At 47.0% G+C, this 26,496-nt stretch overlaps 10 protein-coding genes across 10 annotated transcripts; 4 read left to right on the top strand and 6 right to left on the bottom strand.

The window, feature by feature from the left end:
• Positions 1 to 268: 268 nt before the first annotated feature.
• Positions 269 to 1,992, bottom strand: I302_103258 (uncharacterized protein; the record flags this gene model as incomplete). The annotated part of the gene is made up of 5 exons (XM_019188630.1): positions 269 to 332; positions 416 to 492; positions 563 to 1,527; positions 1,609 to 1,673; positions 1,745 to 1,992. The coding sequence occupies 5 exons, from the start codon at positions 1,990 to 1,992 to the stop codon at positions 269 to 271; spliced, it is 1,419 nt and encodes a 472-aa protein (XP_019048192.1).
• A 361-nt stretch (positions 1,993 to 2,353) lies between these two features.
• I302_103257 (mitochondrial 37S ribosomal protein mS29) lies at positions 2,354 to 4,184 on the top strand (the record flags this gene model as incomplete). Its single annotated transcript, XM_019188629.1, has 9 exons — positions 2,354 to 2,444; positions 2,503 to 2,588; positions 2,659 to 2,730; positions 2,792 to 2,893; positions 2,956 to 3,067; positions 3,133 to 3,225; positions 3,283 to 3,562; positions 3,619 to 3,763; positions 3,837 to 4,184. 9 exons carry the CDS (start codon positions 2,354 to 2,356, stop codon positions 4,182 to 4,184), a joined length of 1,329 nt encoding a protein of 442 aa, XP_019048191.1.
• A 359-nt stretch (positions 4,185 to 4,543) lies between these two features.
• Positions 4,544 to 6,870, bottom strand: I302_103256 (uncharacterized protein; the record flags this gene model as incomplete). Its single annotated transcript, XM_019188628.1, has 7 exons — positions 4,544 to 4,699; positions 4,759 to 4,854; positions 4,920 to 5,372; positions 5,522 to 6,033; positions 6,147 to 6,313; positions 6,388 to 6,456; positions 6,569 to 6,870. 7 exons carry the CDS (start codon positions 6,868 to 6,870, stop codon positions 4,544 to 4,546), a joined length of 1,755 nt encoding a protein of 584 aa, XP_019048190.1.
• Positions 6,871 to 7,223: 353 nt separating this feature from the next.
• I302_103255 (potassium/sodium efflux P-type ATPase, fungal-type) lies at positions 7,224 to 11,155 on the bottom strand (the record flags this gene model as incomplete). Its single annotated transcript, XM_019188627.1, has 10 exons — positions 7,224 to 7,370; positions 7,440 to 7,517; positions 7,588 to 7,794; positions 7,865 to 8,407; positions 8,493 to 9,641; positions 9,699 to 9,966; positions 10,033 to 10,242; positions 10,300 to 10,571; positions 10,642 to 10,757; positions 10,858 to 11,155. The coding sequence occupies 10 exons, from the start codon at positions 11,153 to 11,155 to the stop codon at positions 7,224 to 7,226; spliced, it is 3,288 nt and encodes a 1,095-aa protein (XP_019048189.1).
• A 949-nt stretch (positions 11,156 to 12,104) lies between these two features.
• Positions 12,105 to 14,819, top strand: I302_103254 (uncharacterized protein; the record flags this gene model as incomplete). Its single annotated transcript, XM_065869639.1, has 8 exons — positions 12,105 to 12,331; positions 12,386 to 12,699; positions 12,755 to 13,168; positions 13,230 to 13,366; positions 13,421 to 13,515; positions 13,568 to 13,845; positions 13,911 to 14,257; positions 14,328 to 14,819. The coding sequence occupies 8 exons, from the start codon at positions 12,105 to 12,107 to the stop codon at positions 14,817 to 14,819; spliced, it is 2,304 nt and encodes a 767-aa protein (XP_065725711.1).
• Positions 14,820 to 15,017: 198 nt separating this feature from the next.
• On the bottom strand, positions 15,018 to 17,010 carry I302_103253 (uncharacterized protein; the record flags this gene model as incomplete). Its single annotated transcript, XM_019188625.1, has 8 exons — positions 15,018 to 15,324; positions 15,393 to 15,499; positions 15,564 to 15,642; positions 15,706 to 15,752; positions 15,812 to 16,288; positions 16,374 to 16,622; positions 16,684 to 16,770; positions 16,840 to 17,010. 8 exons carry the CDS (start codon positions 17,008 to 17,010, stop codon positions 15,018 to 15,020), a joined length of 1,524 nt encoding a protein of 507 aa, XP_019048187.1.
• Positions 17,011 to 17,935: 925 nt separating this feature from the next.
• Positions 17,936 to 19,328, top strand: I302_103252 (uncharacterized protein; the record flags this gene model as incomplete). The annotated part of the gene is made up of 5 exons (XM_019188624.1): positions 17,936 to 18,250; positions 18,318 to 18,584; positions 18,649 to 18,862; positions 18,922 to 18,982; positions 19,049 to 19,328. 5 exons carry the CDS (start codon positions 17,936 to 17,938, stop codon positions 19,326 to 19,328), a joined length of 1,137 nt encoding a protein of 378 aa, XP_019048186.1.
• Positions 19,329 to 19,716: 388 nt separating this feature from the next.
• I302_103251 (uncharacterized protein) lies at positions 19,717 to 20,820 on the bottom strand (the record flags this gene model as incomplete). Its single annotated transcript, XM_019188623.1, has 4 exons — positions 19,717 to 19,947; positions 20,038 to 20,082; positions 20,150 to 20,243; positions 20,327 to 20,820. The coding sequence occupies 4 exons, from the start codon at positions 20,818 to 20,820 to the stop codon at positions 19,717 to 19,719; spliced, it is 864 nt and encodes a 287-aa protein (XP_019048185.1).
• Positions 20,821 to 21,336: 516 nt separating this feature from the next.
• Positions 21,337 to 23,525, bottom strand: I302_103250 (uncharacterized protein; the record flags this gene model as incomplete). The annotated part of the gene is made up of 8 exons (XM_019188622.1): positions 21,337 to 21,749; positions 21,828 to 22,161; positions 22,225 to 22,455; positions 22,520 to 22,726; positions 22,791 to 22,888; positions 22,950 to 23,094; positions 23,157 to 23,302; positions 23,378 to 23,525. The coding sequence occupies 8 exons, from the start codon at positions 23,523 to 23,525 to the stop codon at positions 21,337 to 21,339; spliced, it is 1,722 nt and encodes a 573-aa protein (XP_019048184.1).
• An 874-nt stretch (positions 23,526 to 24,399) lies between these two features.
• Positions 24,400 to 25,486, top strand: I302_103249 (uncharacterized protein; the record flags this gene model as incomplete). Its single annotated transcript, XM_019188621.1, has 4 exons — positions 24,400 to 24,490; positions 24,568 to 24,694; positions 24,770 to 25,188; positions 25,278 to 25,486. The coding sequence occupies 4 exons, from the start codon at positions 24,400 to 24,402 to the stop codon at positions 25,484 to 25,486; spliced, it is 846 nt and encodes a 281-aa protein (XP_019048183.1).
• Between the last annotated feature and the right edge of the window lie 1,010 nt (positions 25,487 to 26,496).

The following is a 26,496-nucleotide window of genomic DNA, read 5'->3' as shown; positions in this document are numbered from 1 at the left end:
ATCTCTTGTGCTTGATTGAATTGCGTTCTGATTGGATTTGGACTGCGATCATCTACAATATGTTGTTACGACTTGTATCTTGTTCGTTTTGTTCAGTATAATTATAAGAAAGTCTCATCTTCTTGTTGCCTCTTTCAAGCTCGAATGGGTAAGAAGATTATGCATCGTATAATCATGGTACATACAAAAGTCAATATAGCAGAATCTAATGCGAATGAGACAAGCTGATCACCAGCTCGGACAAAGAGGTGGTAGTACTATCTGATTCCTACTCAAATCGCTTGTACGCGTGCTTCTCGTACTCCTTGAGCTTGGTAACTCTCTTCTTGGGTCTATATGGTCCCAAGATAATCAGTCAGTTACGTTCCAAATCTTCACCATGATAAATGGAGTTCTTGGACAAGAGGAAACTTACAAGACTGGTACTCTAGGTTCAATGAGTGCTCTCTTCTGTAAAGCCAAGAAACGATCTTTGAACAGATTACCTTCGGGCTGTGATCCCAGACATGACAAAATCAATCAGCATGCAAACAAAAGCAAAAAAAGAAACCACTCAACCCACCTTAACCTGCCTCAAGCTCTCGGCCAAATCCTCACCCAACTGCACCTCCACCCTCTTCCTATTCAACCTATACTTCCCTACCTTCTCGCCCTCCTGCACGCCCATCTTGGCTTTCTGGGCCTTCGCAAGTTTGGCGATCCGTTCCTTCTCCCTTTGCTCCTGCATCTTACGTTCCACCTCTTTCTTATAGGCTGCAACGGATGCAACAGACTTGACTAATTTCCTTTTCTCCAATTCAGCCGCCGCAGCTTGTTGGGCCATCTTCTGCCTCAACGCTTTATTCCTCTGCGCGGTGGTCTTTCGTTTACTTTGTTTCTTCGCTACTACCTCTCCCTCTTCATCGGACTCTTCGTCCTCATCGATCTCACCGGGACCAACTACCATCCCTTCAGCGAATTCCGATGGTACCCAATTAACCCTTCTGTTCTCCACTACTCCACCTCGCTCCTCAATTTGCTTGGCACTCTCTTCTTCCCTCTTCTGCAACTCCATCTCCTCCTTTAATGCGTCGTTGATAAGGGACTGATGGGACTCCAATGTGGGATTATAAGAGACACCACCTTTTGGTATCTCGAGGTGAATCCCATTCTCAACTTGACTATTCAAGTATATCTCCCGTTGCTTAGCCAGCGTCGTAGGCAGCTTGACCTGCTTCTTGATGATAGTTTCTTCGCCAAATCCACCTTTCACTCTTACCTCCTTTTCAGCTTGCCAGACGTCCTTCGTCTCGTTGGGATCGAGCTTACGTATATCCGCCGAAGTCACTCGTTCATCTGGATGGGCGGTCGATCGACGGGCGATACGTCGTAGACGTTCTTTCTCGGCTGAGGATACGTGGGATTTGGTCTTTTTTGACGAAGAGGTTGAGGAGGTCGGCTTGGAGGTTAGGGATGGGACGGCGGATCGCTCGGAGAGGATGGAGAGGGAACGTAAGGGTTTATGAGCCCTTCGAGCTCTTTTGCCAACTAGTTATGACAGGAATCGACATCAGCTGATAGTGTTCAGAAATTATGATCTTCATGCCAGCTGATAGGAGAGAGGCTCACCCTCGACATCACCAGTCACGTCCACAGTGAACAGGTCATTGTTCGACTTGGATGCGACAGAACCACTATAGAAAACCAACATATCAGCTAAGCACTTGTTTTACCAAGACAAGCAGTCCAGGGGCAGCCAGCTCACCCAGTAACTCTCTCCTCTTCTCTTCCTCGTTCCAAAGCCCCCTCCTCAACGGTAATATCAATATTCTTCCTCCAAGCCTTCTTGCCCTTTCTTGACGATTGACCAAGTGTGGATGGAGCACCGATATTCACCTCTGTCGAAGTTGATGGGGCTTTACCCTTCCCTTTCCCCTTGACTGAGGTGGACAGAGAGGAAGAGGGTCGGTCGTAGGGTTTGGTACTCCCTTTTGAGCTTTTGGTAGGTGCCATTGTTGCTACGGTTTCAATAAGGATGACTGAACAGTGAAATGAACGATTCACGATTCTTGATGGTTTATAAATTGTCAAAATAATCTTTAACCACTTGGACCGGCTAAAAGCACAAAAGCTAATCCCATCGATAACTTTTTTGAATATCTCGATTATGCATTTATGGTAATTTATCCCACTTTCACCTGACCTTGGCTTGGAATTGCCATTGGATTGTCCGAAAGTCAAATGAGAACCAAAGAACGAAAGATCAAAGATGAAATATGACATATGGATTCATGTATCTGCAAAAGTACCTTGATACTATCCATCGCTTGCTGCCATCTGAACAATCATAAAGCGCACATTCCAATCCAGCAAGATGCGACCCATCATCAGATTCTCCTCAACCCCCCTATCAAGAGGTATTTCCACCTCGGCACCTGTTCTGGCAGTAGCCAAACCCAAGAAAGGTATGTCCCATCATCTCTTATACGAACAGCCACAAGCTGATATATCCTATGAGTATAGCTGCTGCTGGCTCGAAGGGAGGTAAACAGGGGTTCAACCAGAAGAAAAAGGATGCTGCTTCAGGTGGAAGTGGAGGAAGTGGTCAGGTAAGCTTCGACTTACTTGAACCTGGACAAACAGGGATCAACTTCAGCTTACATTGGCTCGATATGATAGGCTACAATAGCATTGAAATTCTCGATGTCTGGTCAACCACCCGATCTATCAGATTTGAAGAGACTACAACCAGTAAGCTTGCACTTTGGTGAATACCCGTAACGAATAGCTTATGACATTACTGTGGATGCAGAGCAACTACAAATCCGAGAATGTCGGTAAACCCGCAACCTTCAACAAGCAAAGTTTCGATAAGTTGAAGTCATTTGGATTGTCGAAGAAAGTGGAGAGAGAGGTACGCACACCGTCCAAACGGCTGCCTACACTACACTAGCTAACTCATTTCTACTCGAACAGTTATCGTCGAACGGAGGACCAGCAAGTGTGATTCGACAATTGACGATAGACATCTCAAAGCAGCTGGATGGGGATAAGGGGAAATCGAGTAAAGATGCTAGATACGTTCTGAGTGAGCTGACTCGACCTTCTCGGCTGGAAGTGAATCGTATAGCTCATATAAAAGTTGTGATTTAGCCGGTGAACGAGGTAGTGGTAAATCAATGTTATTGCTTCAATCAGTCGCATGCGCATTGGAGAGCGGATGGATAGTACTGTTCAATCCTAAAGGTAAGCTGCGCCATACTTGTGAAACATGTCCACCTCAGCTTACACATGTGAAACTAGCCACCGAATGGACAAACTCCTCTTCCCACTATATCTACGACTCCCAAACCCAGACATTCAACCAATGGCAAGCTTCCCAACAACTCCTATCGACCTTATTGTCAAACAACAAAGATAAGTTAGATGCCATCAAGCTCTCCTCAAATGCCAATCTACCCCAGGGCAAGACTGTAGAGAAGGGCGCGAAGTTATCTGAATTAGTGTCCGCGGGAAGCAAAGATGATAGGATCGCTACGCAGGCTTTAGACGCTGTGATGGGTGTATTGGAGAAACAAACTCAGTGGGTCATACCTGCTCGTCCTACAACCGAACATTGCTAACACGTCGTTTCACTAGGTATCCCGTTCTCTGGGCCATCGACGAGGCTCAAACTTTATTCACCACCTCCAAATACCGAACACCAGACTATACCCCTATCGAACCATATCACCTCTCCGCACCAAGATTAGCATTAGATTTCGTTTCTGGCAGGAGATCTTTCGTAAGTCAATGATGACTGAGCTATATGTAGCACCGATTCCAACTACGGCTTTAGCTGACCCAATCGATTATAGGCAAAAGGTTCAATCCTGACTTCCCTATCACTCTCTGACCCTACCAATCTCCCGTCCCCATCTCTCATCCAAGGTCTATCCCTCAAATCCACTCAACCCATAACGCCCTACACCAAACTAGACCCATACCACCTTTCCCACGCTTCATCGAATCTCAAAAAACTTGAAGTTCCCTATAAAATGAGTAATGTAGAGGTATCAGGGCTGTATGAGCTGCTGTTCAAGAAAGGTTTGACAGCTGAGAATCAGTCGGATGGGCTGTTCATGGAATTGAAATCTGGAAGTGCAGGGAATCCGGGGGAGGTCAAGAGGGGTTTGAGTAGGTTGAGGGGGAGTTTGACCGCGTAGAGGAGACATGGCATATGCATTAAATATCATAGTTCATAGTTTTGCCGTGCTGCATTCGTCAGACTGGAGGAGGGACTTCGCAAATCGATGGACTACAGTCTACTTTTTACGAGATTCGTTGGAACATGAGATTCGTACATACATCATTGATTTCAGACTAGACTAGACTATATCAATTGGAAGAACGTTGAAAGTTGGAAGTGCTATTGATGACGATCTAAGTGCGTTGACGTCGACACAAAACGTATATGTAGATGTAGAAAATAGTACAAATGTTTAATTTGAGGTCTCACTGGTCTTTTGCTCATCCACTAGACCGATACATCACAGCTATCCCTAAATCCCCCCTACACCTACGGCTACACCTTCCACGTCCTACCCAGTATGACAACCCCCACGGAACCCACAAAACAACTAATCGCACAGACGATGAATGTCATTCTGAAGCAGTGCGGTCCATAACATTGGTCAGAGGGGTTTCCAGAATCGGGTACAGAGAGGTACGCGTATAGATACTGTCGCAGAATATACAAGTCAGCCACCTCTCTTGTACTAGTAATCTTGAACCACTCACAGAATATACGACCGAACCCAACGCAGCGAAATATGAGATCATACCCCACGCGAGACCGAAATTCGTCGGACCGTAATGATGCGATACAATTGCGGGCTGAGCAACACAACTCATTGATCAGCGTGCCGGAGTATACATCCAAAGCGGAGATGATGACTCACGACCAGAGTGAAGATCGCTCCATACATCGCCCCAGTCCCAGCACTCAACACACTGAGATCCTCCCCTTTACCAGTCAGATACCCAGCCGACCAGGCAAAGACCAACCCCAACGTCGATCCTGAGATAGCAGCGAATGCAGATCTGCTTAATCTCACGGGTCGTTTTCTGATAAATAGGTGGGATGGCTCAGTGGGATCTCGCTTATGTGCTGGATTGGGAGTGGCGGTCAGTGGAGGGGCAAGGTAGTCTGCCAGAACTCCTGTGATCAGTCTTGATAGTGTTGAGGTGAGGGAGAGGAGGAAGACGTGTTTGTTTCGTAATTTCAGTGGGTTGAGCTCGAGGGTTGAAATTGGGTTTGTGAGATGGTTCGGGACGAGGGAAGAAGGGTTGAGGGATGTGGGTGGAAGGAGGGAGGTTATTATTGATCCGATTGAGGCTACGACCATCTCGCCCTATATGTTTTAGTATATCAGCCAATATATCAAAAAAACAAGATGCGGTTTAAGACTGAACGAGATCATCTCAACGGAGGTTAGAGGAGGAACAAGGCTATTGACGACGCAAACAGGACTGATCCAGAGACAGTAGAAAATCTACTTACCGGACCAATAATCAAAGCCAACAGCAACCCAAACGCCCAAAACCCTTTATAATCCAATACCAAATCCCTCGCCGTCCAATTATCTTTCCCCTGCTCCATCATCTCCACTTCCTCCCACGCAGCAGGTATACCCCCAATCAACATCGGTGTTCTCTCGTCCAACCTCAGAAGCTGTCCAATACTCTCGCTCATCTCTCCCATATCCCCCTCATCCTCGTCCTCGTCCTCTTCGTCAGGTTGAAATGAGCGAGATTCAATATCTTCTGGTAATTTGATCTCGCCAAATAGTTCAGGTTGGGGAATGACTTTCATGAATATCCATCCGAATATGTTTATCGAGGGTGTCAATATGCCCAAAAAGGCTAGGAAACGGGCTGGGTCTAGGTCTGTCGTACTCTCCTCAGAGAACATGGAGAGAGAGGAGAAAGACGAGAGGACAAGTGCTGAGAGACCGATCAGTGAGAGGGGGAGGGATAATGCTAGTGTTGGGTGGGTGGGGAATGATAGGGAGGCTGGTATCGATAGAGGGAGATATCAGTGATTCGCTCAGGGGATAACACCACTATCAAGCGAATGGACAAAAGGGGGATGTTGAGGTGATGCTGTGTTTGAACCGTAGACTTACCACAAGTAAGACATGCAAAATACGATCCAACGGTAGCAGCACCAACCAGGAAATACGCCGCGGTGAGCCATAGATGGACATAAGGGGTATCGGGCGTAGCTCTCCTCAGTATCGCAGAGAATGATTGATAGCCTATCACGCCGAAACAAGCAGATACGAGGGAGCCGCTACAATGCCCACACACATCGTCAGCACATTCCATGATGATCTCAATGGAGGGTGAAAAGAGAAGGGGACATACGTTCTTGGTCCGTACTTATCAGTCAGAGCTCCCAGCGGTGCCGCACAGAGATAGACACCTAATATACCTCTGTTGCATATATCAGCTTGCGTCGCCAACACCATCATGAATACCTATTCCCCTGTCAGATCGAATGAGATCACATAGAAAAAACAAATAGAGAGCAGAGGGTCGAACATACCCCACGACAATCGTCTGAGCCTCCGTCCCATCCAACTCCAATAACCTAGCCACCACCGGCCCGTAGGTACCCCAACAATAAACCCCATTAGCAGTCACCGCGCTAATCCCTATACTGAAGCATGTCAAACCTATGTGTAATGGTCGGGGCAGGTCCATACTGGTAATCTGTCGTTTCCACGATCGCTTCGAACGGAGTATGGCGGGGATATCGGGTGGGTCGAGAGGGGTCATGGGTGGTGGTGGTTGGGGCTCGTGCGTGTAGTTTGTGGTTGATGGATGGAGGGGAGGGGAGGAGGACATTGTGGATGTACCCCTCTAGTGTATCTGTTGTGAGATTATGTGGAAGATTAGGGATGAAGATTGAAGGTCGTGAAAGGAATAAACGATACAACTGGTCGAATGGTTGAGACGATGATTTGGGTTGGGTTGTAACCGATAACCGTAGCACAACATACTTGGTAGCGTGACGTTCCTTTGATCGATCGGCTCTTGACCAGAGGCTATGCCACTTGCCAACACTGTCCAATTCATAGCAAAGTCCCAATTATTCAATGCATATTATTATTTATGTTTGTATCTGTATGAGATATTTATCAGATATGAAACTAATATTCGCTACATAATCCCTTATACTTCCTTCTATGAGACTCCGCTTAAACAGGAGCAATGGTGTTCTCCATTCTCAAAGTCTTATCGGATGGTCCCCTCGAAGGTGCAGGTACTTGAGTTCGTCTGATGTAGATCCTCTTACACCACTTGTATAATTCGGTACAACCGAGGTAGACGAAGATCATTCCGAACTATCATAATCACCGATACTGTCAGCCTTACTATTCTCTATGACTGTTACTTCGACGAGCTGTACTCACCACAATACCCCATTCCCATTTCAGAGAACCGTGTAAGAATACTTTATCGTTGATCACTGGAATGTACACGACGGGGAACTATTACACAGCAAGAAACCTTCAACAACCGTTCTTCACATAATTCCAAAAAGGGAAAGCAATAACTCACAGTACCAAGTGCCAAGACCAATACCGACCATAACAGGACTTTGTTGTCCCTCAAGTTGACTTGCATGATACCTTTAGTGAAGTGTTTGCACTCCAATCCGTGGATCATCAACATGATAACCAGGGTAGAGAAACATGTAGCACGGGCTTGAAAGACTGGGTCGCAGATATCCGAATCACCCTCGTTACAGTATCGACCGAGGTCTCCCTGTGAATTGCACAAATGTCAGTAAGGTGACCCAACCCCACAGCCAAATCAGTGGAAGAGCAACACTTACAGGGAAATAACCCCAAAGAACAATAACGAAATTGACCAAACTCAATGCACCCATAAGTACACCGTAAAATACCAAGTCAACGTAGAATTCCAAAGTGAAGATCTGATGGAAAGCGGTCGGAGGTTGTTCCATAGCATCCACAGCGGTAGGTTCCAATCCCAATGCCAAGGCGGGAGGTCCAGCAGCCAAAGTGTTGATCCATAATGCTGCAACGGCAGAGAGGGGGAATACGGATTGTCCGTTCTCATCCTTGAAGGCCAAACCAATCATCAAGACGATGATTTCCGCCAAGTTACCAGATAACAGGTAGAGTAAGAATTTAGCCAGGTTTTTGAACACTGATCGACCTTTTCGGATGGCTCGGATGATGGTACTGAAGTTATCGTCACTGAGTACGATCCTTGCGGATTGTTTGGCAACGTCAGATCCTGTTCCCATACCTACTCCCACGTCGGCTCGTTTCAGTGCGGGAGAATCGTTAACTCCGTCTCCGGTCATCACGGTCTTTTGGCCTCTTCGGTGGATCGCATCGACCATTCGAACCTATCGAAGCGATGTCAGTATCAACCTCGAATACAAACAGGTTTTGCAGGAGGATGAGGTGAGAGCAAAGGAGGACTTGACTCACCTTAGTCTCCGGAGCACATCTAGCTACGACCAGTGGTAGTTCCGGTAATTTATCAATCTCATCTTCACTGAGCGCATCGAATTGTTGTCCAGTCATGACCGCATCCTTAGAATAGGCTTTCTCGAGGATACCAATGTTAAGGGCGATGGCAGTAGCAGTAGCGGGGTGATCACCAGTCAACATTCTAGGGGTGATACCAGCTCTGAGACAATCGGCAACAGCTCCTGGAGATTCCTTCCTTGGAGGATCAAAGATACCAGCCAGACCCAAAAAGGCAAAATCGTTCTCGAATTGATCTCTGGGCATAGCCTTGACTTCGTCCGCTGATCTTGAGGGTAATCGCTTGCCACACAGCGCTAAGACTCTAAGACCCTGAGCAGCGAGCGCATCAACCTTAACCATAATATCTTTCTTTCGTTCGTCGGTCAAAGGTTCACCATGGACAGAAGTACACAGTTCGAATACTCTCTCAACAGCACCTTTGAGGAAACATTGGACGTGAGCTTCCTTGTTATCGTCGGGAACGAACTTGTAGGCGATAGACATTCGCTTGACGGTAGAATCGAAGGGGTGCTCGATGATTTGTTCGTAGTGTCCTCTGGAACCTGCGATGGGTGGTCGTCCACTGTGGCCGGATCGGACTGAATCGGCTCGGGTAGGGCTGGGTCTCGAATGGGTCATAAACGGTTTACCATGTCCCAATTTGTGGGCAGCAACTTGTAAAGCAATCTCGGTGGGATCGCCATTAGCCTCCCATTGACTTTCGTTATCGGCAGGTCGAGATAGGGTAGCCTGATTACAAAGGGAAGCACAGAGTGCCAAGTCCCTTAGACCAAGTTCCAGCTCGTCAACCAGGATGACCTGTTCTTGCAATGCGAGTTCCTGAGAATCAGGATCGTTGTCAGGTGTAGAATCGCCGGAAAGCTTTCGTTGGGGTTTACGTTTGAGGTCCAGGACTGCTCCTCCAGGTGAGATTTCTTCGCGGTCAGATCGAACTTCACCTCTGGGGTAGAAGGGGTCGGATCCAGTTTCGAATGAATAGGCTTGACCTCGTCGGGTGTTGAGAGGAGCAGATTCGTTGGCTCGAGGATCAAGGGCAGGTACCCAGAATTTACGAACGACCATTCGACCGACGGTGAGTGTACCAGTCTAAAATGTTCATAGAACGTCAATTCGAGTTTTCCGATGGATGGGCAGTGAACTTACTTTATCAGAACAGACATTCTCAACACCAGCCAAAGCTTCGATAGCATCCATTCGTCTAACCAGGGCATTTCGTTGAGCGAGATCGGTGGATGCTCGAGCCAATGTCAAACTGACGACAGCAATAAGGGAAGCGGGCAAGATGGACACAGCAGCTGCGACAGCGTATGTAGCAACTGATAGAGGGACGTTCTTGAATCCAGTAGAAGCGACCACAATGATGGCGATGACGATGGCGCAACCGAGCAAGAAGTAAGCGAGTTTGTTCAATCTACATCCAAGTGAATCAGTATACGGTCAAGTTCCTATCTTTGCTCGTAAGCAGAATTCAACCCACTTGATTTGCAGAGGAGTAGTTTCGGCAACACCCATAACAACCTTGAACTTGTACCAATAAGCCTTGAAACCGGTATCAGTCTTCTTGGCCTTCGATTCGAGCGCTTGAGCAATTTTACCGATCTCAGTGTTCATACCAGTCGAAGTGATGACTACTCGAGCTCTTCCCTTCGTCACTTGGGCACCGGAGAACACCATACTGAGTCGGTCACTGTCGCAGAAGGTATGAGCTTGCGTTGCAAATTTATGAGAGGTGGGTCTTACTTACCCAACGGGACAGTCTTCCTCATCGACAGGATCAGATTGTTTGGCCACAGGCAGAGATTCACCCGTCAAAAACGCCTCGTCACATTCCAAGTTACTGCAGTGACCTTCAAGGACTCTACCATCGGCAGGGACGATATCACCATTTTTGAGAAGTACCAAATCACCAGGGACGACTTCTTCGACAGCAATGACTTTGGTGGTACTTTCTCTGCCATCTGAAGATCTGATGACGGTAGCTTGAGGTGCACCAACGGACTCAAGACTTGCTACGGTCTATGTGATAAATCATCCTTGTATCAGTTCATACCCCGGTTTATGGCATGTTGGGTCGTACAGTACTCACCTTTTCAGCTTGCCATTCCGTAATTGTTCCCACGGTAACATTCAAAACCACCAAAGCACCAATGACACCACCACTGATCCAGTCCATCGTACCGAACGAAACGGCCATTGCCGCGACTATGTCATAAAAATACGAATCATCAGCTTGGCGACCCTCAACCCTCACACAACCCTGATTTCATTATTTTCTGGTTTGGATTAAAGGAAGGGTACTCACTCAGAATGACCGTCATGGCATTTCCGATCTGCCTCAGCACGATATTGAATATGCTGGGCTTCTTAGGTGGTTTCAACCTGTTTGGTCCATATTGCTCTAATCTCTTTTTGCTATCAGCCTCAGAAAGACCTTTGGAAGCATTTGCTCCCAGGGCATCTAGGACCTTGGCTGATGGAGCTGTATGAGGTTTGAAAGGTAATGATTGGGAAGTAGCGGTTGCTCCGGTATCTGCTCGAGAGATACCCTTCTCAGCATTACTATCAGGATTTGTCTTTGTCGTATATTTCTCAGTCGCCATATTATGATTGATATTTAGCGATATTATTATTGATCAAGAGAAGAGAAACAAAAGAGAAAGAGGGGATAGATCCCCTTTATCCGTCAGATCGCATCTTTATATATGACTATGTGAAGTTTTTATGGTGGGGTGGTACCCATGAACATCGGACCGATGAGATGTATCGATGTAGACATTGGTAATGAATGCCAAGAAGCCAAGTACGCTTCCTTACATACAGGTGGATATGACCGTTCGTTTTCAAACCCATAATCTCTGATGTTCCGCCACGATCCAAAAGTTTAAGTATGTCTAAACGATCACGGATCAAGGAAAGATTGATAAGATGGGGTTTAGGTTATTTCTTGGCACGGTCGGTAACGCACGGTGAGAGACTTTGATTGGGCGATATACTCGTAGAGCACGTTAGGGGTTCTTGGCATTCACTGGAGTGTATGATGTTATTCTTTTGGTACTGTGGGTATGTGTGGTTAAAGCGGGTGTGGACATACTAGCGGGGCCTCGGTACCCTGGGTGAGCGGCAAATGGCCATGCTTGTTTTACAGAAAGAGAGGGATGGCGTAGACATGTTGATCTTGGCGATGACGACGTTTCACTTCTTGGCATTGATTCTAGCCTCGGTCTTAGCCGGAAAAACAAAGGGGTATCCTTATCCCCGGGGAGTCAGGAGTCAGGCTGGGAAATTCCGATCAGACCGCATAAAGTAAAATTATCAGCTACACCCGACCTATCCTTTCCTATTCGTGTCGGCGATATCCACCTGACTGGCTGGACTAGACATCCTTTCGGAGCTGATTGATGGCATCATCATCATCGGGTAAACAGGACCACAAATAGAAACAACCACTCAACCTCCAATTGCCGAAGAGCAATCCAGCGCCATTAACTTGACATACCATAGTCCATAGTACACACACCCATCCCCATGCAGCGTCTTTAACAGCCAGCCATGGAGTATCCAGAGAGTGGACCATCAAGACTTCCCACTACCCCTCGGTCAGATCAGAGTAATGCACACCCCAGTTCAGCGGATAAGGGAAAGAGGAAGGCCGATGGTCAATATAGACCGAAGAACTTGCAGGCTTGTGATAGATGTAGGACCAAGGTGAGCACTGTTAGACCTTCAGCTTCTGAGGTAGCCTGCTCACTTGATGACTTGCCGCCACAGAAAACAAAGTAAGCTTGATATTGACTAAAGGAGGAATGAAACCCGTGTTGATCAAGCAACAGGTGCGAGCCACTAGACACACGTCGAGACTTGTGTCAAGCGTGCAATACTGCTTCTTTGACATGTACATTCGATCTACCCCTCACAGCGTCTCGGACGAAACGTATACGGAATGGACTGTACCAATCGCACGGCGCAGTATGGTCAGTCGACGATAATGCAGGTAGTCCCAGAGGTGCAGAACACGTTGATGAGGGGAGGATGTTCTTGGATAGAGCAGAGAGCGAAATAAGGCATTCCACACCCGTCGTCGTACCTAGAGCAAGGAGTGTCCTTGGCTTGACACCACTGAGAACCACTTCAACACGGAGAGAAGGTATGTTCTTGACCCTTGAGATGAGATTCGCACTTATCCGTTTCACAATGTCCAGGTCCAACTGCCATATCATATATCCTCCATTCAACCCCCACTTTGCCAATCTCCTATCTATCAGAATACGACGAACTCAACAATCTGTCTATGGTAGTACACCCACCTGAATCGGGCAACGGCTATATGCGAATTATAATCCCTAATCGTCCTCCACCAGACTCTTCAGACCCTCCATCGCATGTCCTCGAAGCCCTAAGATCACCGAGTTGGACAGAGGTTGTCAATCGCTTAGTTGAGACTTTCCTGGTACATGTCAGTCCTCTGATGCCTATAGTGACGAGAGAGGATATGCCGGAAGTCACACAGACATTATGTCATGCCATGGCTGCTGTTGCTGCTGCTAGGCGGAATTGCCCAAAGGAGATCTTTGATTGTTTGAATTACATCGTCACTCAGGAGATGCACGAGCAAGGTGAGCGAACAAAGAGCTGTGAGAGAGGGTTTGGCTTACACATACTGTCATGTTCATTCAGATACAATGAGTGACCCAAGTCGGCAGAGCGTACAGACGCTCTTGGTCACTTGCCTGGTAGATGAGTTGGCTCTGCAGAACGGAGCAGCATCGTCGGAAAGTGTCTCCAGAACTAGATTATCAGGAGCTATCAGGCTGGTGAGTAATCTCAAAGTCCAACGGTATCATCTCCTGCTGATATAGAGATGACAGGCACAAGACCTATCAATGGATCAAGCGGACTTGGGGGATCCTGATGGAGAGACAGATCGTAGGATCTGGCAATGTGCGGTCATCCTGGACCAATGGTACGTGTCATGGAACTTACAGAGTATCAGTAGATATTGATGTTTCAAACAGGAACGCAGCTCGGACAGGAGTGCGACCTATAATACCTTCGAGCTCTCTTCCCTCCGGATTATCCGATTTGTTTCAAAGAGGGGAAAATGTTTTCTTCCATCACCTGTTCACCCTTACTTTGATCCTATCTGATCTGTTGGCTAAGGTGTATGGTATTAACGGTATCAACAAGACCAGAAATCAGGATATCCAGGATATACGAGTCAGGCTGTTGAGATGGAAAGAAGAATTACCCCCCATTCTCACTTTCAACGGAGCATGGTCAAGTTTACCTGCAGGTCAGTCTCAACCCCTTCAAAACCTTCTTGACTTTTCCCAAGCTGACCAACTTTACGATGTTTAGGTATCCTACATCTGCTACATACAACAGTGACATTCCTCCTCTATCGTCCCTTTATGCGCTGGTCCTTCATCTGTCCCTCTCATATAGACTTGTCCCTCGACATACCAGTCTGGCTAGATCTGAATCCAGCGACCCGTGTCGCACTGGAATGGGCGACCAATCAAGATGAACTAGGCGATTTGCTCTTCTTTGGTCCATATGCGTTGGGCCTTATGGGTTTAGTGCAGTATCATTCCTATGCTAGGCGGAGGGAATGGGATGGTGTAGTCATTCTGGAGAAGTTCAGGGAAACTACCACTAGATGGATAGAAGGTTGGGGCGAGGGTAGAATGCCTTTACAAACTTCTGTGAGTATCCTCCTTTGTACTCATCTGTCATCTTACATCCCCGTGATTAATCGTTGGTATCCCTTTTCAGCAACTTCAAGTAATCTCTCTACTATATTCCTGCGCACAGAAAGCAGCACAAGAAGGATTCACATCCTACGATCTCGATACATTCCGACGGGGACTCAACCCTATCCCAGGTGTATTAAACAGATTACCCGAGACTGTAGTACACGGAGTGACCTTCCTCAGAGATCCGACACATCCCAAGGGAGGAGTCTTAGTAGCTACTCAGAAAGCAGCTATGGAAATCAAAGATCTTCCACCTGATACTGTCATTATAGGTGGTCATCCTTCTACTGCGCAGTTACCTGATCTGTCCGCTATACTGGGCTCGGCACCACCAAGTAATACGATCAATGTTGCTGCTCCTACAGCACAGACTGGAATCGGGTTCAGCGCAGATGGGACTAATCCGAATAGCAATGCTGCGGATGGGAGGATAACCATGTCTACGCCTGATTGGGACGCTATAGTGTCTAGTCTGAATTACCCGCTGGGGAATAATCCTGATGCGAACTAAATACTCGTCGGAGCCAACAAGTTGTATGAATTGTATATCAATGTGTGTGCTTCAGATATGGCATGTTTCTGATTACTGTGTTGACATATGTCCGCAATCTGTATGAGTAAGGTGTTTTACGAGCTCATGCATACCAAGAAATTCTAACAAAACTAACCTTCGCAGACTAACACGATACTATACTAAAAATAAACTGGTCTAAAGGGTATATCTGAACTCCAACAACTCCTTATCCGTCTTATCCTGATACCGCCCCACATTCTCAATAATAGGAACGTCCGTGTGACCTTCCCCAGCCAATTTCTCAGCTGATTCCGCCGACTCACCCCCCTCGATTGGACTGGCAGCTTTGTTCCCTCCGATCGCTAGATTATCTCGTCGTTTGTTCTCTGCTATGTAGAGATATCGAAGTATGATAGAAGCGGCCGAGGCAAAGACCATACAGACTATGACGGCGATCCAGGTGGAGCGGTATTTGATACGTTTCTCTTGAGCGAATACGAGACTACGAAAATGGCATTTCATCAATCATCAGTATCAGGTGGGTAGTAGGGATCAGAGGAATGGACTCACTAGGAGGCTACGATGTTACCGATATTATATCCCACGAAGATGAATCCTGAGGTTACTCCTTTTTTGGTCGCGCCCGCTGTGTTTGCTGCGGCCAGAGATAGGAGGAGCTGAAAGGAATCGTCAACACTTCTGAGTACCTCAACCTTTTGAAACGAAAGAGATCATACTTACCACATAGGGAGCACCGAAACTCGCCACAAGGTAATAACCGATCAACGGGCCAACGGTAGGATGCCAAGGTGCGAGCCAGCTGTGAATCGACGTAAATTTAGTCAGCTCAGTACACCCGTTCGACGGGAGGAATAACGCTTACACTACCAGAGCACCGACCACTACAGGAATACAACTTGCAGGAAGAAGCTATTTATATACCTCTATTCAGCTCAGATCCCAGTTGAAATGACTAAGAAGCAACTCACCAAAGTCCTGATATTCTTGTACTTATCCGCAAAGTACGAGAAGAAAGCAATAGTGACGACCGTAACAAATCCTCCGGGAACGAGCAACGCAGTAGACTGTAAACTACTATATCCAAAACCAGAGATGATCCTAGCTCCGAACGCTGTGACCGAACCATTACATATATAGATCGCAGCACCCATCAACATGTAAATCCACGATTTGATTTCCAAAAATGCTTCAAGGATTTGATACAGTTTGATCTTCTGTTGAGAGTTTCCCCATGGGTTCTCTTCGAATCGCTTGATGAGGATTTGTTTTTCCTCTTCGGTGAAGTATCGTCCGGGTTTCAGGGGGGAGTCAGGCATGAAGAAGTAGATGACGAATCCCCATGCGATTGTGAGTGAGCCGCAGAAGTAGTACATTGATTTCCAGGGGTGGGAACCGCCGGTCTTGCCCAGGCCGATATTGATCAGGGCCGAGAACATGCTGAAAACCTGTATTCAAGGTGATCAGTACCAGTACCAGGACATCACTTATGGATGACTGTGATGCGGGCGTTGAGAGAGAAGGAAGACTCACCCCAGTGGCAGAATAGAAAAACCCAATACGTTTAGCCTGTTCTTGCGGTTTCCACCACAACGCACAGACAGCTACAAATGCGGGCGATACAGCCGACTCGACAAAACCCAGTATGACCCTCTGAGCGACGAAGCCTGGGTAGTTGTGGCATACTACCGTGAGGATACAGACCAAGCCCCAGATCACTACACACACAGCGGCTGTCTTGGCTAGTGGAAGACGAGCGAACAAGAGACCCATAGGAAGCACCTGTCAATTGACCATCAGCTACACGTTCATCGGCTTACATTCACGTTCCACGTTGACTCACAGCAACGATGTAACCGTAGTAGAACGCAGCGGTAGCGGTACTATATCGTGTAGTATAGGTCACACCGTTGACCGTTCGAGTGAGATCCTGTTCATCACGAGGGTATCAGTCGTTGTCTTTCGTTATTAGTGGCTTATAAAGAGTGATCATACTCACCAGATCTTTCAGTATACCATAGACAGCCGCAGTACCCAGAACCGATTTATCATAGTACTGTAATCCATAAGTCACCAGCATGATAGGTAAGAGCAATCGATCGATCTTTCGGACCACTCGCTTCTCCGCTTCTCGAAGTCTAGCGACTTCACTTGAATCTGCCGAGCTCATCTTGACAGAAGATCTGCAGGGGCTCTTTCTCTAGAAATTGTCGGGTCTCGGAGTGAAATGACTGTGTTCTCTTCGATACTCGTGTGTTGCTTCACACCTAGCTTGGTTGATAGCTTCCTCCTTCTCGGTCTAAGGGGATCTTGTTTATTGTAGATTGCCCGCGTCTCCTTTATATGCCACTGTCCTTATTCGTTGAGGATACTACGAGCTCATGAAACATTCATAAAATTGGATAAGCAATGAAGATTAGTTGAGATTGCGCTATTCCGATCGACATCCGGATCTGAACTCGGAGCTGAGTCGAAAGATATTTTCACCTTTTTTCATGGTCCCTGGTGGAGGCATGGAAAATTACGTTATACCCAAGATTGAGCTCACCCCATCGAATGGGATTGGCAGGTGCAAGCATATTCATTCCTGGACAGCTTGATTGGTTGATAGGTTGTTTTGCAAAATGCAGGAACCAATCACGAGCTCAGGGACAAATACGTGTTCAAACTACCTAAGATTTGATAAACGTATCCACGGCGCTCGGAGCTCGGATCAACGAGATATTGCGTTTTGAGTGGCAGTAGACCATGTCCGGTTTGCGAAGAAGCATGCCAACGATGTTTTCGGACTTGCAAAAAACATCATCTGTGGTGAGAGTGATTTGTAAATGGAGCTGGAGATGAGGATAATCATGGCGTGCTGCTTGATGCGGTGGTCTGCGAAAAAGGTTTTCAGTGAACATAGCGGAAGATTCGTTGTCAATATCGGAACTGATTCTCGTCATGAAACGTAGGCCGCATGAGTGCGAGCATGAACGTATAAAAGACTGCAAACGTACTATATCGTCAAGTACCGTAAGCCTCGGAACACAGTCTCCTCATATCCACTCGCATTAAACTCTCAAACTCTTTAAACAATCAGAAAGTCAAGCAACATGGCTATCTCCTACCCAATCCCCAAATGGGACCGTCCCGCTCCAACGACACACGAGCTCGACTGGGCGGATCTTACAGAACTCCCTCTCGACCTCTTCGACCAACCGGAAGGTAGAGCCGAGCTAGTCAAGAGGGTCAAACACGCCTTGGAAGTTGAAGATCTAGGTTTCTGGTCAGTCACCAACACTGGGTTTTCGGAAGAGGAGATCGAAGATCAATTTGCTATTGGGCAGGCATTCTACAATCTGCCGCTGGAAGAGAGGAAATCGAATAGCATTGACGCCAAGAATGGGGGATACCTGGGCTACAGAGCGGTAAGCTTACCTCCCCTCTGGCTTCTTTCAGAAGGAGGCTGACTGAGGAATATGGGTGTGATTTTAGGCATACGAGAGGACCATAAATGGTACTGACGTACTGGATAACATGGAGCTACTCAACGTACCGAAATACACTAAAGACTTTGCCAACACCCCAAGACATGACATTATCAAGGCTCACGAAGCTGAGATATCCGATTTTCACCGAAGATGTTGGTACGATGTGGCTCGTAAATTGTTTGTCCTCTTCGCTCTGGCATTGGAGTTGCCAGAGAATTACTTTGTGGATAGGCATGATTATGAGAAAGTCAGTCAGGATCACCTAAGATATGTAAGTATCCCTCTCTATCCAGATCACAGTCATCTTGTTAGCTGAGCAAAGTGTACGATGGTAGATGATGTATCACCCTCGATCGGAAGAAGACGATGCCAAATGTAATAACCTCTGGTCATGGGCTCACACAGATTACGGTTCTTTGACCTTGCTCTTCTCTCAGACCGTTTCGGGCCTTCAAGTCAAGTTTGCAGATGGTACTTATAGGGATATCAAACCTAAGAAGGGTTCGATAGTCGTCAATGTAGCTGATACCTTGAGCTTCATGACGAAGGGTGAGTATTGCGTCCATCGACATGTGTCGACCATTCAACGACTGATCCTGCATGTTTAGGGTACTTGCGGAGTACAATCCACCGAGTCACCAGACCACCACCTGATCAAGCGCATATTCAGTAAGTCCACCTCCGATTTTTCTCCCTGTGTTTTGGCTTGGCCGGGGCTGACTCTGACCCTCATAGTCGGATCGGGGTTCTTTACGGCTGTCGACCGAACGACGATGTACCCGTCGTAGTGGCTCCATCCCCCTTACTCGAGCGATTAGGTTACCTCACACCAGAGGATAAAGCCACGGACGAGAAGACAGCAGTGACTGCTGGGGAATACGTCGCAGCTCGAGTGAAAGCGGTACACGGAGCGAATACTTACGGTAATGCCCCTGGAACGAAATTCAAACATGGTAATCTTGAAGTATTGGAGAATTTCGGTGAAGTCAAGAGTGGTTCAGGTGTTTCTATTTGATCGTGATTCCATATTTTGGTGTTTGTATAGAGATCGTAGCTATGTATCGAATATCTTCGAATATGGTAGACAATTTTCTTCCTTGACCACCGCCTTGTACACAATGACCATAGCTTTCAATGTATAATAGCTGGTAGTGATGGTCAGACGAACCGTCTAGAAAGCAGTATGATCAATTGCAAGTATTGGAATATGCATACTTTCGAAAAGCCCTATATCAATGTAATGAAGAGAAAACAAAGAGTGGAACAGCACTCAGCGGTCATCAACGAAAGTCCCCAATTATACGAATTCTATCCTTCCGTCCCTCCGTTATCCTGATCTATACAATCTAGCACAACCCCTTCTCCTAAGAGCCAATCTTCTCCATCCTACCTCCAACCCAACATTACGCTTTATCAGCCTTCACCGGCTTGTCAGGGATGAAGAACCACCATATACACTGAATCATCCTAAATCCAGCCAAAGCACCCAAAGCAGCAGCTTGACCACCTCCGTCTAAAATAGCTCTGGACACGAAGGCGCCCACGAAGACTGCGAATCCACCTGCTATTCTGATGTCTCTAGATGGGGTATACTTGAAGGCGAACAATAAGGGATCGTTGAAGATTTCGACCCACTACAGGAGCATTGAGAATAGTCAGCATGTGCTGTTCCATGTTAAGGAATGTGGAGCGGAGAGGATGGGGAGCAGGGCAATCAGACTTACGGTAGTTGTCAAGACGACGGTGGTGTTCATGGGACTCGCGATCCGCTAAGATGACCATAGCATTGGTATAACACGTCAAGATACCTTGCAAGTTGAGATGGGTTTAACTTACTTTTCCAACAATACCCTGAATACCCATCGTAGCAGAAATGAAAGCTAGAGCAGCCATTCCCGAGGGGTTTGTCCATGAAGGATCGCCACGATGTCTACCAACTCATTTCGATCAGCTGTTGTCCGCGTACTTCCCTTCAAAGGCTTCAAGTCGACGGAATGGCAATATAGTACTCACGTAGCAATTCCATCCTGGCCACAGTAATGCGCCGCCAAAGCCGCAGCCATAGCCAGCAACGCCTGGATGAATGTAGCAAGTACCAGCCATGTCCTCCTCCTCGCCCCGATCTTATCACCCAATCTACCTAGACTCGTACCAAGCCAGAAGCTCAGTAAACTCGTAAGAGCTTGTTGATCAGGTTTCTGGAACCCATATGTCCTTTCTCCCAGTGGTGAGAATGTCCTGGCTATGGCCAGACCCAGCTGAGCTACGTTTCCAGTCTGGAACCCACACCAGATATAACATGCTGTGAATGATGGTGATGATGTTAGACCGGTGAGGAAACATGCGTATATCGATATGAGGTTGGTAGAGCCGGGTGCATCGATCAGATTCTGAAACTTGGTTGTCACACTTTGAGATAGGGAAGAAGATCGATGAGGAGGAGTGGGGGTGGTAGAGGAGGAAGCGGAGGGAGAGTCTTTGGTATTGGTCGGGAGGGTATCGGCCATGGTGCGGATTGTTTGTGCTTGTGATCGATAGTGTGACTTCACTGAACTCTGACTGGTTTATACTCGTAATGGCGAAGTATAACACATATGCACTTATGTTATGCACATAAAGGATAAAAGGAAGAATAAGATGTGAGAAACGAGAGAAGTATGATAAATAAATAGCCAAGAGCTCCTCTTTCAACTTTTTGGTATCTCGTGCACAAGCCTGGTTCTGTTTACCAAGGACGATAAACATAGGGGAAGGCAGTTTTGTAATGATGATTAGAAAAAACTTGTAATGTCGCCAAAACAATCATTACAAAGTTATATGAGTGAGTAACCCGAAAAACTCGGCAAAGTCTCCCGTAAGGTCCGGATCCAATGATCAAACCATCTGACGTGCTTTGACGATCATCCAATTATCTGGAATTTTCACCGAACTGTACTTGGGGGAATATCTATGCATCTATAGGTTGCCATGCGATTTGTATGTTTTCTCTCTATCAACTCCCGTCCTAGACCAGTTCCCCGTTATCACTCCAAAGTGGGAATTCCAGAAGATAATGGCGGATCAGTCACCGGACTTCTATTCGGTCCTCTGTTCTCTTCTTCCATGTCATCGTTTATAGGATGGGTTTTGTATGCGCCTATACCCAGAAGCAATGATAAGAACCCTAATCCACCTACCACTGCTAAAGTCGTAAAAGCAGCTCGGCAAGCTATAACATAAGCGTTGATTGCCTTTGACCGCAAGTCAGGCTCGAGGGTATTCAAGTATGATAACGATTCTCTAATTGCTCTGATCACTTTCTTCGAGTGAGGACCCGTTATATTCGCTCGGAGTTGTTGCAGTAAGACATTTTGCAAGACCGCTTGAGAGCCTGATATCCCGATCACACCGCCCAATGAACGGATCAAGAAGACCATTGAACTGGCTGAAGCGTGTTCTGCAAACCGGGGACCAGAATGATCAAGTCAATATGTCTTGATCAGATTATCGGAAATAGTGTAATGAAGCCACTCACCAGTACCAGCCATATCCAAAACATTCATCAAGCTAGATATAAATCCTATTCCCATTCCCAAGTGAACCCATATCAGATGGACTCCAAATTGCAATTCGCTCTTCCGTCTGTTGTCCTCAAAGCTTAACGCTAGTAGGGCAATAGTACCACTGAACAGGACGAAAGCACCCAGTCTCTGAGTGATATACGCGTGTTCTCGAAACCTATGTAGGAAGATCCCAGTCAAGACTGAACCTATTGGGGCTGACAGTGTCGGGTATAGTAGTCGTCTGGAGGCGACGGATGCGGTTGTCAAGAGGGTAGATTGAAAGAACAGGGGAATCAGGTATAACGACTGATACAATATCCAATAGAATCAGAGATAGTACAGTTTTGAGTCATATCGTAAATGACGTACCCCAAAGATGGCCATCGATGCGAAAAAGTTGAAAAGCACCAGACTGGTCATATGTCTATCGCCCAGCAAACTCAGAGGCAGTACGGGCAGTGGTGCCTTTCTTTCATGTCTGAAGAAACCTATGGTGGCCAGAACGACTCCCACCACAGCGATGGGAATCAACGGGCTGTTCCAAGGTATCTCATGCCCTCCAAGATTGGTGACGATGAGTAATAGTGTGATGGCCGCCATCTGATGGATAACCTCAAAAGGTCAATTATGCCTCTTGTGTGGGCATCCGAGTTGTCAGACTTACGATCAGGAAACTTCCCAGGTAGTCGATATCCCCAGCTTGTATTTTGCTCTGCTCCCCACCTCGCAACTCCTTCAACTTGGGCCTCACCTTCGTCAGAAAAACGGTCATACCAAAGACTCCAAGTGGGATCGGAACGAAATATGCAGACCTCCAGCCGATGGTGTCCGCAAAGAACCCCCCAAGCGCAGCTCCAAATGCCGCTCCCATCTACGTCCATCGCTCAATCAGCATCGGGTAGCGAACCCCCAGCTAGGTGCTGGAAAGAACTTACTCCGAAGATGGTATTGTTGAAAGCTTGATACAATGGCCTGAGTCTTGATGGGAGGATGTCCCACGTAACAGCTTGAGCCCCGGTGATCAGTCCAGCACCTGCAATTGGCATTGTCAGATTACAAGCAAGAATAACGAACGCTCAACGGGATAAACCTACCTCCAATACCACAAATCGCTCTAGCGGCTATCATCTGCCCTAAGGATCTACTCAGACCACATAACAAACATCCCAAGGTGAAAATTATGACGGCGAACAAGTAGACCGTCGTCCTTCCAAACAGATCTGAAGCTCGTCCGTACAGCTATATGAGATAATTTATCAATTTAGGTCCAGATCGGTCGACTTACCCAAGGGAAGACTTACAGGAGACAGAGCGGTCGAAACGATCAGATAGGACGTAGCTACCCAAGCTATATTATCACTTGCGTGGAACTCTGCCCCTATTGAGGACTGGATGGAGGCTGCGATGGTACTTTCGAAAGCTGCCAGTAATGTATTGGACAGTAAAGCTAGAAACGCCAAGATCCCGCCCAGCTGCTTTAGCTTGTCCGATCTTCACAGAGGGAACATAGAGCTGTACGCACCAGGCATCACCAAGAAATAATCCAACCTCGACATGAACCCGGGTTCCTCCCTCTTATGCCTCGCTTTTGCCAATAGGGCCGTCCGCTCAGACATGAACGAAGCGGACATTGAAGGTGGAGGTTCAGCTTCATGTTCATGACTGGTCATGTTGCCGATTATCCTTCTCTTCCAGAACTAATCGAAGCTCGAAACAAGTGGGTCGATGATGATTGAGTAGATCAGTGAGATATATACACAAGTAACGATGAAGGACACTGTGGAGCAACGAGAAACAAAGATGTAAGAAGTAGCGATGATGATCAATAATCACATGATCTCATCATCATCTTGGTCTGGGTGTCGATTGATGATTTTTATCGTTGACGTTATTGATCACGCGAAGTGGGAAAATACAGAAGTTGAAATCCGTTTCTTAAGCTCTTTTGACCCTATCAGTCTATGAGTGAATCTCAGGAACCTGATCACACCAGCTCTGTACCGGTGGTACAGCTTGACTCTGCTAGAGGTGATGTTAAAGAGATATCCCAGAGACCCTGGAAGAAAAGCTCCACCTACGTACGTGCATCCCCTCTTACCGGATTTGCAGGACATCCGACTCAAACCTGCACATTCCTCGACCAGTCGAGTGCATGGGATGACAACAAGCGAAGACGAAAGAATGTGGGAGAACCGAAATATGAGCAAAAAGCAGTTGCGTCGAATCACGACATCCGACGAGCTTTGAATTGCACATCACGCATGAGTCGGAGATAGCCGCCTTACATCAGGGCGGGGCACCATTGAGATCTGCAATTTTACACAAATGGGTCCTTTGGGATTTGCTTCCGCTGTGCAGCTCCGAGAACGTCATCCGGAGTCGACATCTTGACGTTCTTGTTGTACACACTTCAGAAGGGAAAGCTATCCGTGGGGTTCGATGGGTGTAAATCATGATTTTTTAGACCATTCCTAGCGCTTCATCGTTTGGCACGATTTGTAGCCTTTCACATAACGTGGTTTCAGCGCAGTACAAGAACTCGTTATGTCTGCCCAACGAAAGGATTTCTCTCTCGATGGCTTGTTCGGAGTGAAAGGCTTAGATGTGGTCATTACAGGTGGAGGAACCGGGATTGGTGAGCTCACGGACTGGTTCCACACGGATATGATTCTTATGACTCGAATTGAGTCGCTCAATGATGATATACGATAGGATTGTACATGGCGAAAGGCTTTGCAGTCAACGGAGCAGTAACTCACATCGTTGGGCGAAGACGAGAAAAGCTAGAAGAGGCTAAGGAGACTATACTAGGTTTGAAGTCAGATGCGCAGGTGACAATGTAAGTTAATCCTTCTCACGATATATCATTTGTTCGAACGGGAACGACAAGAGAGGATATCTGACATATGCTTAGTCACGTAGCAGATATCTCATCCCGATCTGAAGTCGACGGCCTCGCCAAATCCCTTGAAAAGGTAGACGTCCTGATAAATTGCGCTGGCATCGTCCTGCCTGATCCACCATGTACCCACCTGACTCCTCTGGCGGAATTACAAAAAGCCATGCTCTCCTCACCTCCCGAAACGTGGTCTCAAACATTCTCAGTCAACGTCGAAAGTGTCTTCTACCTGTCGGTATCGCTATTGCATCTCTTAGCGGCTGCCCCTCATGGAGGTCGAATCATCAACGTTTCATCCATTGGATCAACTATGTCTGATCCCAATACCCACCAGCCAGCCTATCAAGCTTCCAAAGCTGCTGTCAACCATCTGACGAGATTGTTGGCAAGTAAATTCAGGGAGCACGGTGTGAGGGTTAATGCAATCTCACCTGGTAAGTGGATATCTTCCATTCCACATCGAAAAGGAGTCCTCCCCATACGGACCCATGACTGAGACGCTCATCGATGGGATATCCTACAGGCTACTTCCCTTCCCAGATGCAAGATCCCTCTAACCCGAAGTCCAACCTAGCCAGGTCGAAAGAACTGGTGCCGCTGCACAGAGGGGGTGAAGAGGAAGATGCAGCTGGGACAGCAATTTGGTTGGCAAGTAGAGCGGGAAGCTACGTGGATGGACAGGTGATACCTCTATCAGGCGGGAGAGATTGGGGACTGGGATCCGAGTATTGACATGGTGATACTTGGACCTTTGAGCGCTGCGCAGACTATCTTAATGTCGGTTGGTGTTCACTTCATAGTTTAGTCGCTGCTGTATATATCGCCGATACAGCAGACTTTTTCGGCCATACTGCTATGTCTATATACTATTTAGCGCCGAGACAGGACTGTCATCCTGTTAGAAATGTTGGCAGTCATATACGCGCAGTATCAAAATTTGATCCAGAATTGCTGAGAGAAAGATATGAAGTGCGCTCACAATTCGCTAGAAGCGAGCGGAGCGCAAATGATCAATTTGGCGTTCCAGGAAGGGAACAGCCCATTCCAGCCTGAGTTCACTGAATAACAACAACCTCTACCTCTCTCAGGCTCAGGAAATCGAACTCCATTGCTGAAAATCTGCTGGAATATGCTATATAATCGGGATGAAAATTCTGTTCAGCTGCGGAAACGTCTCAGCGTCGTCAACTTCGTCCGATGTGCCTTGAGCCATAGACGCCGAGTATCAAGTCAGTCCGTTGACGAATTCCAAGTACTGCTTCAACATCTCTCAAGCATCGAGATATCTGATAAGCGATAGGCTTTACACCCGGCCGAAGAGTACGAATAGTCGGCGTTCCGAGGGATCCCTTAAGGTGAACTGCGCCTCGCAAAGTGAATCTGGGTAAACGAATGTTCTTGGCAACGCCTTTCGGAGCGCCGACTCTATGCTTGCTAGGATGTATCAGATAAAGAACAATAGGCTTCTCGTCTTTTCTTTTTGTTCTTCGCACCGAATGGCAAATGCAGACATCTTGAAGGGCAGTTGTCCGTTTCCCGGTTTTATCAGATTAGTCATTTGCGTTCGTGAGTCGGCGGTTAAGCTTACCCTGCTTATTAGTTCAGGGCCGGGATGATCCGATCATCTCCTAGAATAGATGCGGACATTCGCTCAGTTATAATTTTCTAGGTATTCATGAGGAGTCTCTGCATGCATGGTCCACTTCAACGCTTTCGCATCTCGAGGAGATCGCCTCGCTTTT

The sequence above is a fragment of the Kwoniella bestiolae genome, chromosome 2 (genome assembly GCF_000512585.2).
Source record: "Kwoniella bestiolae CBS 10118 chromosome 2, complete sequence".
Classification (NCBI taxonomy): domain Eukaryota; kingdom Fungi; phylum Basidiomycota; class Tremellomycetes; order Tremellales; family Cryptococcaceae; genus Kwoniella; species Kwoniella bestiolae.
The sequence above is the reverse complement of the archived record's forward strand: the minus strand, read 5'-3'. Positions and strand labels throughout refer to the sequence as shown.